The 10,744-nt window shown below is 45.4% G+C and overlaps 2 protein-coding genes across 2 annotated transcripts in view; one reads left to right on the forward strand and one right to left on the reverse strand.

The window, feature by feature from the left end:
• LOC130124838 (mitogen-activated protein kinase-binding protein 1-like) overlaps positions 1-5,818 on the forward strand; it is a 36,699-nt gene extending 30,881 nt beyond the window's left edge. Inside the window, exons 28-33 of the mRNA XM_056294186.1 lie at positions 269-438; positions 1,124-1,759; positions 1,935-2,022; positions 3,291-3,379; positions 4,368-4,453; positions 5,579-5,818. Of these exons, the coding sequence (XP_056150161.1) occupies positions 269-438; positions 1,124-1,759; positions 1,935-2,022; positions 3,291-3,379; positions 4,368-4,453; positions 5,579-5,818 (1,309 nt within the window). The remainder of the gene's footprint in view (positions 1-268; positions 439-1,123; positions 1,760-1,934; positions 2,023-3,290; positions 3,380-4,367; positions 4,454-5,578) is intronic.
• A 1,086-nt stretch (positions 5,819-6,904) lies between these two features.
• LOC130124839 (galectin-3-like) lies at positions 6,905-10,455 on the reverse strand. Its single transcript, XM_056294187.1, has 4 exons — positions 9,787-10,455; positions 9,262-9,350; positions 8,329-8,500; positions 6,905-7,599 (listed from the first exon to the last, which is right to left on the reverse strand). The coding sequence occupies exons 1-4, from the start codon at positions 10,453-10,455 to the stop codon at positions 7,441-7,443; spliced, it is 1,089 nt and encodes a 362-aa protein (XP_056150162.1). The 3' UTR covers positions 6,905-7,440.
• Positions 10,456-10,744: the final 289 nt, after the last annotated feature.

The raw sequence follows: 10,744 nt of genomic DNA on the forward strand, positions 1-10,744 counted from the left end.
TTGTGTTTTTTTGGTTTTTTTTTTGCAAAAACGCAACATTACAAACGAACAGCGCAATCATTGCAAAGAAATATTGCATAGATGAACTGGGTGATGAAGCACTCATGCAAGGTTTTATCTGCCAATATACCCTACTGTCAGTGCCCACTGAGGAATGGATGGAGCTTTTTTTTTTCCCCACGTTAGCATACTGTTGTTGTTGGGTTTTGTTTTTTTTGTGATCCCTGTATGTACAATGGCCTTAACATTGCTGTGCTTTGCATTTCAGCAGGTTTGATAGGGGGCTTCCGGAAAGGGAGTCGGCGCGCTTCCGGTTCATAAAGAAAAGGCCCGCAACAACCCACCTGTGGAAGCTGTCAAACCCCACATCCGCTCTTCTGGTGGACACAGCAACAGATTTACACAAGTCTCATTCAGCCCAGGAGCTGGCCTCGGACCGTAAGTTTCAGCGCTGTTTGTCTAAGTACTCCACATAGGTCACAGATGCAGGTAATCACACATGTATCTGCAGTGTGACCTCGGATTCAAAGGAGTTTGTTGGGCTATATCAGATTTACATCACTAGATTCCTGTATACTTTGTACATCTTTGATACTGCACACAATTCAATATACGTATATCACATATTCCACACCTCAATTCAAGTATGCAGAGTTTTTTTTTTTTTTTTGCCCTAGTCTGGTTGAATATCAAATCATCTTAATTGCAAATAAGGGGGTTAAGGGATGTAATCAATTTCCCTGGAGGGATTGATTAAGTGTATTGTTCCTCCTCTCATGTCATCTTCTCTTATCTTGTCTTGTATTAACTAATTATATTAATGCTAACTGTAAAATTATTTGATCCCCCTCTTGTTAATTTGAATAAACTGATGCGAAATAACATAGCTCATACTCTGGGATCCACCATTTTGTTTTTGTTTTTTTGGCATTTCTTTTGTATATTGTATACGTATATTCTATTTATATTTCTTATTCTTTGTGTATTTTTACGTATATCTGACCAGTTCTCAAGATAAGCACATTGCATTGTATTTCTACATACCTGGTGTTCTGTATAAATAAAGTTGAATTGACTGATTCTGTTTTCCACACGCTAGTCAATTTTTTTGTCCTTTTTCCAGCTCCCCGCTCTCCTCTGCCCTCTAGTGACAGACGGGAGGCATTCCAGAGACCTCAACAGCTCTTCATGGACCACGACTCTGCCCGATCCTCCTCTCATCTTTCCTCACCCACTTCTGGGTCCCCGCAGTCTCCCACGGCCTCCTCCCTGCCTTGGGAGAGCCCCAAGCTCAAAGGCCAGCGCTCCTACATGAACCCCACCACTAGCTCCAAGGCCAAATGCAGCAGATCCTCCTCCCTGGGAGAGAGCCTCCACACGAAGTCTCCGCCTCTCTCTCCCTCCATCTCCAAGGGCAGGGGGTCATTCGAGGCACTGGTGGTTGAGCCCTCCGTCCTCACTTCACCTTCCGCCTCCACTTGCCTCTCCTCTCTCTCCCTATCATCCTCCTCATTGTGTCCTCTGTCCGGTAGATCCTCCCCATCTCCAGCTTCCCCCCATCCCACTGACACAGTTTCTCCCAGTTCCAGCTTAACCTTGCCCCTCAACGCCCCGCCCTCTCGCATCCCTCTTCCCAAACAGCCCCTCAGCCCTCGGCGCAGTCTCTGCCTCGAGATCACGTTGGGGGTCCAGGCAAGGCCCTCCCCCGCTGTTGGAGACCCTGAAAGTGGTGCAGAATCATCCCAAGTAAATAAACCAAGTAAGACAGCCAGCCTCACAGATGCACCACACACACACACACACACACACACATGCAACAATATGTACATAATCCTAAACTCGGACACATACATACACACTCAACAAGGCAGAGAGATAGATATATCAAACTCTGATGTACCATCTGTGTTGTTGTGTGTGCATTTAATTCACAGTGCAGGGCAAACATCTGCCTCAGGGTGTGGATCCTGCATTGGCGAGTTCACAGCCAGTCAGGCAGAAGAGAGGCTCAGTTTGTGAGAGGTACATTCTTTAACAGCATTCATAAACCTTGGTTAATTAAAGAAATAGTACACTGAGAGAGCCACGAAGCCGGAGTCAAATTCCATGTAGCGCAAACCTACATGGCTGATAAGCATGATTCTGATAGTTTGGACTTTTTGAAGTCTACCCTTATTTTATACCTACTGATTGTGCAGTAAATAGGTAGGTTTCATTTTCACAGTCATCCGTCCTTTTGTTTATAGTGGAGACACAGATCCAGCTCTCGATTTAAAGTTCAATGCACTTACCAGGGGACAAATCCAGAATCCTTGTTCAGTGCCAAGAAACACTCCACGGCTCAGCCAAAGCTAACATGATGCTACAGCAGTCGAACAGCATATTTGAGCAGTCATTTTTAAAAATTTAAAGTTGTTTTCGTAAATTTCCTTCTTAGTGTTTGCTTTGCCGTGCTGTGGCAGAGTGACTCCTGCTGGTATGTCTTTATGCATATTTTAATTTATTTAAATTATTCACTTTAATTATTAACAATTATTTTAATAATTAGCTACACTGCTGCTGGTAATTGCTTGTAGGCTGTGTTGCAGGAAATAACACAGCCGGAAACGACTGTAACTGACCGTGAAAACGACTGTTAAGTCTTAAAACGACCATTCTAATTCATAAGACAGATGCTGTATAATCATGTTAGCTTTGGCTAGATTGTGGATTTTTTATTATTTATTTATTTATTTATTTATGTTTTGCACCGAATGAAGATTGCGGTTTTGCTCCCCATTAACTGCACTCATATCTAATTGGGAGGCAGGAGCTGTGTGTCCAATATGAAGAAAAGGATGGATGACTGTGCAAATGAAACCTACCCCTTTGCATGTTTGCATGTTCTCCCCGTGTCTGCGGTGGGTTTCCTCCGGGTGCTCCGGTTTCCTCCCACCATCAAAAAGACATGCATGTTAGGGTTAATACTCCTGCCTGTATCCCTGAGCAAGGCAATGGAAAGAAGAACTGGACTTGGTACCCGGGCGCTGCAGCTGTCCACTGCTCCTTTACGATAGGATGGGTTAAATCTGGAAGACAAATGATATTATAGCCTGTACAATGACAAAATAAAGTGGCTTTCTTCTTTCTTCTACCTTTGCAATACATGAGCGATGAGTGTAAAACAGAGATAGACGTCAGAAATTCTGAACTGTTGCTTTAGACCTTGTTGGTAAATTGTCTTCGCCTCTCTGTAAATAAGTACAGGGGCAGAGCGTTTGACACCACATTTCTGTCTTTTCCCTGTCCAGCACCAGGGGGTTGGTACAGGTGACTGAGGCAAAAGAGCACCCCCTGCTGTCTGCCCCGGCCAACACACTGACCACCAACCTCGACTCAGGTCTGACTCCTCTCTTTCGTCCTCTCTCATTAAGCGCCCCATCGCTCCATCTTGTCTGTCTCATCTGATTGTCTTAATATTCCTCTCAATCACCGCCGCTGGTGTCCGTCTGTATGTCTGTCTGTTGACTCATCTGTCGGTCTCATTCTCCTCCACCTCAGACACCCCCACCCCAACACTCTCCATACTGCTGTCGTCATGGTGAAGTCTCAGTTCCATAACAGAGACACAATGATAGTTATGATTTTTGGCTTTTCTTTTTTTTTTTTTTACATCTGGCCTTTAAAAAATGTGGGCGATAGTGTCATATTTGCTGTTGAGTGATCTTTTCATTTGTTATTCAAATCATAGTGCCCACTAGCCAAAAGCAATGGCTTGAGATATCTTTACCCTTATGTTATAGTGACAAATGCAAACAATGTAGTTTTTCACTTAACCTAAGTTCTGAAAAATGTTTTGCCCTAATTGTATAAATCCATAGCAGGTAATAAAAAAACCCAGATTATAATTGCCACGGTATATCTCTAACTCAGTTTCATTCATCCTTTGGACTTTTCAGTCTCCTCAACTGTGTTTTGTGCTGCCTCTCATGCCTTACAAAAGCAAATAGCATCTACATTTTGTGTGTTGCAAAAGGTCAAGTACTCACGGTCTTGACTAAGATTTCGCTCAAGGAAAAAACCCGAAACCATAAATGTTATTTATTTCTTTTGCAGTCCTTTTCCTGTGCCAGCAATACACAAAATCAATTGTAAAGTCACTTTTCTCCACCTCACAACCCACATAGTTACTGTTTGGTGGCTTCTGTGTCGCAGCCTCTTCTGTCCTGTCCTTACTGTACCCGAGTCCTTTAAGCACTCCTCAGCATATGACCCTTACTCTCAATATCTGTGCATGTGTGTGTGTGTGTGTGGGGGGCGGGGGTTTTTGCACACATTTTGTGCAGCCACATGTTGTGTCTGATTTGAAAGGGTAATTTCTCTTCTAGATCACTCTGTAACCTTGGAAACTTGCCGGCAGGCCATCGCTGAGCTTCACTGCAGTCTAAAGAGGACAGCCACCCTCTACACTAAGGTCAGCGACAGCTTGTGTGTGTGTGTGTGTGTGTGTGTGTGTGTAAAGTGAGGGAGATAGATTAATACCAAAAGAGAGAGAGATCAATAGTGAAAGAGAGAGAGAGAGTGAAAACACTTGACAGCCTGACACCTAACGGGCCTGCCAGCCTCCCTGTTTTCTTGGCTAACTGGTATTTCCACCTGCACCGGTGCTCGAAGTGGGCCGGTACTCACCGGTACGCAGTACCGACACTTCTACATTTTACTCTTTAGTGTACCGTGACGTTTTCTTGCACGCCAGCACTTCTCACAAGCTGCCGGTACTCTTTCCTGCCCTCTCCGTATCAGGTTGTCTTGGCGATACATAATAACCCTAAATAAACTGCATTACCCAGGGGGCACTGGGGGCACCATGTGATGCTCACCTGTTCCCTTTCTCACCTGCCTGCTTTTCTCTTTTGCCGACTAGTCTAAGTAACGTCACATTAACCTTACAATAATAAGCTGAAGGACAACTGGACGTAGAGCATGGTGATGCGAGGGTCTAAGGGCAGGATGTTGAGGCAAATGTGTGATTTGTGATATTGGGCTATGCAAATAAAATTGACTTGCTGCAGAGGCGCTTAGTTTGTGTGACACACTAAAAGTAGAGGGAAGAGAAAGTACCAGATTTCGCCGGAAATACAAGGAACTAAGGGCATCCCGGCCTGATGACTTCATTGCACAACACACTAAAGCTAGTATACATAGTCAAATATGTTTTACTCAAATAACTGAATGGTCGTCCCCTTGATTTCAGTAAACGTATGTTGTGAATATCGCCTTGTATCTTTTATTCACTGTAGAAGTTCAGAATGTAATAATGCTTTGCTGATACCGGCTGACACATACTCCAACGTGTGTGTGTGTGGGGGGGCTCCTGCGTAGCTGAATGGTTACAGTGTGTGTACCACATGGTCACAATGTCACCAGTTCGATTCCAACCAATGACTTTTGTTGCATGTCATACCCCTCTCACCCCCTCATTTCCTGTTGACCTCTCCACTGCCACTGTCTAATAAAAAGGTGAAAATACCAAAAAAAAAAAATCATGAATAAGGAGTACTGGCTCCACTTCAAGCACTGACCTGCACACTTTGCCCAGGTGCTGAACTGTGGTCCAGATCCCAGCGAGGAGGAGTGGGAGATGAGGAGGGTTCTCTCGGAGGCCCTGGGAGTGGTGAAGGCTGACCTGGATTCCCTGCCCTGTCCCACCTTTCACCCTACCAGGACCGGGGGGGACGTAGCGGTCAAAGGCGAGGGAGAGAAGACCCTGGCCCTGCTGGAGCAGTACTCTGAGCTACTGCTGAAGTCTGTGGCGAAGAAACTCGACAGCAAGACATGAGAGGTTGATGCAGATGCACTGATCGTGTGCATAAATACCAGTAGTGGCCTAGCACACACACACACACACACACGCACACACACACACACACACACACACACACACACACACACACACACACACACACACAGCATTGTACTAATCTGTTATTTGCACAGAGATTTGCTGCAACTAATGTACTTTGATGTAGATGTGGATATGCTTTTGTGTTGTGATAGTTTGCAAGGTAAACGTTGAGGAATTTTGCTCTTAAAAGAGGACCAATGCCCAGAGTTTGTAAAACAAGAAAGGGTTGCCATATTTTTCAAGTTTTCGAGTTGCCATAGTGCTTTCTTCCGTTTTACTTTTCCTACTGTCAAAATTTCAAAAATAATATAACGTGATGCAAACATAGATGCAGCTACAGATTGGTAGCAGTAAATGGTGAGGTTGGTGTTTTCCAACCGTCCGTTTTTTTATAGCGCTGAATGACTGCTGAATGACTTTGAATGGGGCGAGTTTGAAGTTTGTTTTTTTTCTTTTTGGATCCCCCCCCCCCCCCCCCCAATTGTACTTGACCTATTACCCACTCTTCCGAGCCATCCCGGTATGCCAATCCGGGGAGGGCTGCAGACTACCACATGCCTCCTCCTATACATGTGGAGTCGCCAGCCGCTTCTTTTCGCCTGATAGTGAGGCGTTTCACCAGGGGGATGTAGCGCGTGGGAGGATCACACTATTCCCCCCAGTCCCCCCTTCCACCTGAACAGGCACCCCGACCAACCAGAGGAGGCGCTAGCGCAGCGACCAGGACACATACCCACATCCGGCTTCCCACCCACAGACACGGCCAATTGTGTCTGTAGGGATTACCGACCAAGCCGGAGATAACACAGGGATTCGAACCAGCAATCCCCGTGTTGGTAGGCAACAGAATAGACCGCAACGCTACCCGGACGCCCCTGTGAGTTTGAGTTTTGACTGCTTTACTGTGTGTTCGTATGTCTCTGAGGGCGGTTTCTCTGCCGTCTCACTCATTCGCGTTTTTCCACCTTTGTCCTCCAAGCTTCCAGAGAAAATAAATGGCGGGAATGACACTTTCTGTTGTGCTAATCATTTTATTAAAAGTTACTCTGAAGTTCACAGAATCCCTTGAAACAAAGGTCTACAGACCTGTTTTGATTTTCAGGCAATATGGACTCTTTGGATTGTCTTGGTTAAAAGCGATTAGCAACATTGTCATAGAATCATATGACAGTGATGACACCCCCGCATTTAAAAAAGGATCTAACACTTCGTGCACACTAAATGGTTAGCTATCTAGCATGTGCAAACAAATGAGCTCACTGTTTTGCATTTAAAGTGAGCTCAGCTCATCAAGAATTATTTTTGTTAACAAACTACCAATACACAGATTCTGTTATTCTTATATCACACAAAATGTATACCAAACAATAATATCATAATTATATCGCTCTGAAAGCTTTGGCTCCATCAGTGTGTGTGTGTGTGTGTGTGTGTGTGTGTGTGTGTGTTTGTTTGTGTGTGTTTGTTTTACTCCATGTATGAATCTATCTTCTACGACTTATCTCTGTATTCCAGATGTGCTATAATAGTGTGTATGGGTGAAACGTGTGTGTGTCCTATGGAAGTGTCTCCACATTAATGTAGGTGAGCACGACATCATGCAAGATGTTGATTCTGTCGATCTGGTTGAGCTCTCTGACGCGGTGTCTAAAGTCAAACAGCGGGATGTTGTTCACAGCCACCCTGAACTCTTCATACGTGCTCAGGATCTTCATCTGAAAGACAGCAAAAGAATGACAATCTACTCTTTCCAACACGTTTGGCCATTGATATTAATTTAAAAAAGAATAGGACTGCAGTAACAGTTTTTCAGTAATGACAGAAAAGTTCAACTGGGGCTCCTGAAGAATGATGACAAAAATAAACAGTAAAGCTGTGTCATGAATACCCACAAAGGTCCTTGTCCTGATATTTAAAAAAAAAATTTTAATGAAAAAAATGACAAAGCAATTGGTAATCTGCTGCACATTTGGAGGGCTTCAAATATGACGTTACACACATCAAATGTGATATCAGGTTTATACCTGTGAAAGAAAATAAAGAATCAGGTATTTGTGTGAGCAATCAAACACTCGGGGCAATAAAACAAAGATCACTGTAACTGGGGTTAGTGGACGTGATGAATAACATGTTCAGGTTAGAAACCTCCAAGGAAATCCTGTGAACATGCTACTGATGTCATGCGTGTTATTGATGTTATTGAGCAACGTGAGAATCAGACCCCCATCTTTGAGTTCCCACTGACCTCCGTGAGCCTCCCTGCAGTACAGCTGTTCCCTTATCTAGGACCAGCTGCCCCAAACGATTTTCCAACCCTTTCCAGCCTCCCAGCCAAACGTTAGCCTAACATTAACCATGAGAAAGTGACCTAGGGTCAGTTAAGCGGTGCTCCTCCATGCATTGCCTTGCTTACAGGAGTCTTGCTCCCCCTTCCTAACACTGACCTCGAATGGGCTTCCAGGGGCGAAGGGGAACGGGGCCTTCAGACCTCTCTCTTCGCTGCCCCAGCGCTCGCCCACCTTGTGGTTACGGACCACCACTTGTTTGCCTCCTTCGTGGAAGCGGGGGTTGATGTGAAAAGCGATATCGTTGCCTCGCAGGAAGTTTACCGTGAACCTGATAGAAAATAAATCTTATTGATGCTGTTTGAAACACTGGTTAAACTTCGGAATATGCATCCCACATAGCAGTGGCTTTGCAGGGAGTGGGACTAGATTATCATATTCCCATTTCACGTGAAATGGGAATATGTCTGTTGTTCCTGTCACAGACACAATACCCCCCCCCTTTTCCTCCCCAATTGTATTTGGCCAATTACCCGATTTTCCGAGCCATCCCAGTCGCTGCTTGACCCCCTCTGCCAATCCGGGGAGGGCTGCAGACTACCACACGCCTCCTCCGATACATGTGGAGTCGCCAGCCGCTTCTTTTCACCTGACAGAAGTTTCGCCAGGGGGACGTAGCGCGTGGGAGGATCACACGATTCCCCCCAGTTCCCCCTCCCCCCCGAACAGGCGCCCCGACCGACCAGAGGAGACACTAGTGCAGTGAGCTGGACACACACCCACATCCAGCTTCCCACCCGCAGACACAGCCAATTGTGTCTGTAGGGACGCCCGACCAAGCTGGAGGTAACACGGGGGTTCGAACCAGTGATCCCTGTGTTGGTAGGCAATGGAATCGACCGTTACACTACCCGGACACCCATCACAGACACAATCATGTCCATGTTTTGCATTTGGTAATGCATTAAAAAAAAACTACATATCTGTTTAAAAATACATAAAATCATATTCTTCAAATATAAATACATATTTTGCTTCACAGAAAGAAGGAAGTGCATCTGTGGTATTATAGATATTAGATACTATGCTTACATTTTAGCGCTTGGTTTGACATAGCCCATGATGGTCATCATCATCTTGTCATAGACGCCGCGGGTCAGATTCAAGTTGTATGGCACACTCTGAAGAGCAGCAAGATGGGAGAAATAAAATAAATCATCTCATATACTGTGTTCAGACAGGGGATTACATAGTTTTGCTCATCGATTTATCCATCCATTCATAAACCCCACATCATCTAACCATCCATACATGATAACGTATAGCCATACAAACATACATTAACATGTATAAATATCCATCAGATCAGCAGTTCATTACCAATCCGATCTACCTAGTCCACTCAGCCATCATCCATGTTTCTATACACCCATCTAACTTCTGTAGTTATCTGTTCATCCACCTCTTAAAATTCTTTCCTGCCTATGAGCAAGAAATATTTAAAAAGTGTAAAAAGCTGACCAAGACCAAGATGTGTGACATCCAACTTAGTCCCCTAATAGTAAATAAGGAGTCATATATAAGGACTATATTTATGAATTCCTCTGTCCAACTCACTAGTGGTCCAGATGTGGGTGGTAGAGGCCATTGTGGAGGAACGATTGATGGGTTCTGTCCAGGCCATCCTGGCTGCCCTGGGTTGTAAGGCCAGCCTTGGGAGGCAGGCCACCCTGGTACGCTTGGCTGGATGGTGGGAACAGGTGCTGGGGCCGGAGTTGGGGCTGGAGCAGGAGCTGGGGGCTGCTGAGGCTGAAGCGGCTGGTACTGAGGACCAGGCCAACAAGGCTGGCAGGGTTGTACTGGGGCTGGAAATGGGGCTGAGGTTGGGATTTGGGTAGGGGTAAGCGCAGCAGCTGGGGCTGGGGCAGAGGCAGAAGAAGAGGAAGAAACTGGTGCTGGAACTGTGGCCGGCTGTGTCCCAGGCCAGCAGGGCGTATTTGGCTGTCCAGACCAGCATGGTGGAGGCTGGGTGGCCTGTCCCGGCCACACAGGGACCCCTCCTACAGGCTGGTTGGGCCAAAAGTTGTTACCCTGTGGAACAGAACCAGAGGACGGGCAGCCGCCACACAGAACATCAGAGTGCTGAGGGAGGGGCAGAGGAGCAGAAGAAGCAGAGGGGGAGGAGGGGAAAATGGTGGGATCAGCCAAGATAGAGATACGGGGGAGAGACAGGGTGGAAAGGATGGAGGACACCAACTTGCAGGTGCGGACACAGCCAATTGACATAAGCAAAAAACATTTATAGTTTAGATGAAAAAGCTACAATGTGACCTGTGTCACTGTTATTCTAAGCAGTTCAAAGGTCAGAATTTAAAGAGGTACTTACATCCATTCCACCTTAAACAAACAATCATCAAACAACAATGGGGGGAAAAAAACAATCAAATTAAGTCATTTACTCTTAAAATATACAGAACACATTGTAACATTTCTAGCTGTGATGAAAGGTTTAGTTTCTCCAAATGACCAACACGTCCTCTAAATCCCATGAAGCTGGCCAAATATAAGAGCAAAG

Source organism: Lampris incognitus, chromosome 15 (assembly GCF_029633865.1).
Source record: "Lampris incognitus isolate fLamInc1 chromosome 15, fLamInc1.hap2, whole genome shotgun sequence".
Lineage (NCBI taxonomy): Eukaryota > Metazoa > Chordata > Actinopteri > Lampriformes > Lampridae > Lampris > Lampris incognitus.

Coding starts and splice junctions, on each gene's coding strand:
- LOC130124839 (XM_056294187.1), bottom strand. CDS start 10,455: ATGTCAATTGGCTGTGTCCGCACCTGCAAGTTGGTGTCCTCCATCCTT. Junction 9,351..9,786: donor CACCCACATCTGGACCACTA/GTGAGTTGGACA, acceptor GCTGCTCTTCAG/AGTGTGCCATACAACTTGAA. Junction 7,600..8,328: donor CCCCTGGAAGCCCATTCGAG/GTCAGTGTTAGG, acceptor GCTGTCTTTCAG/ATGAAGATCCTGAGCACGTA.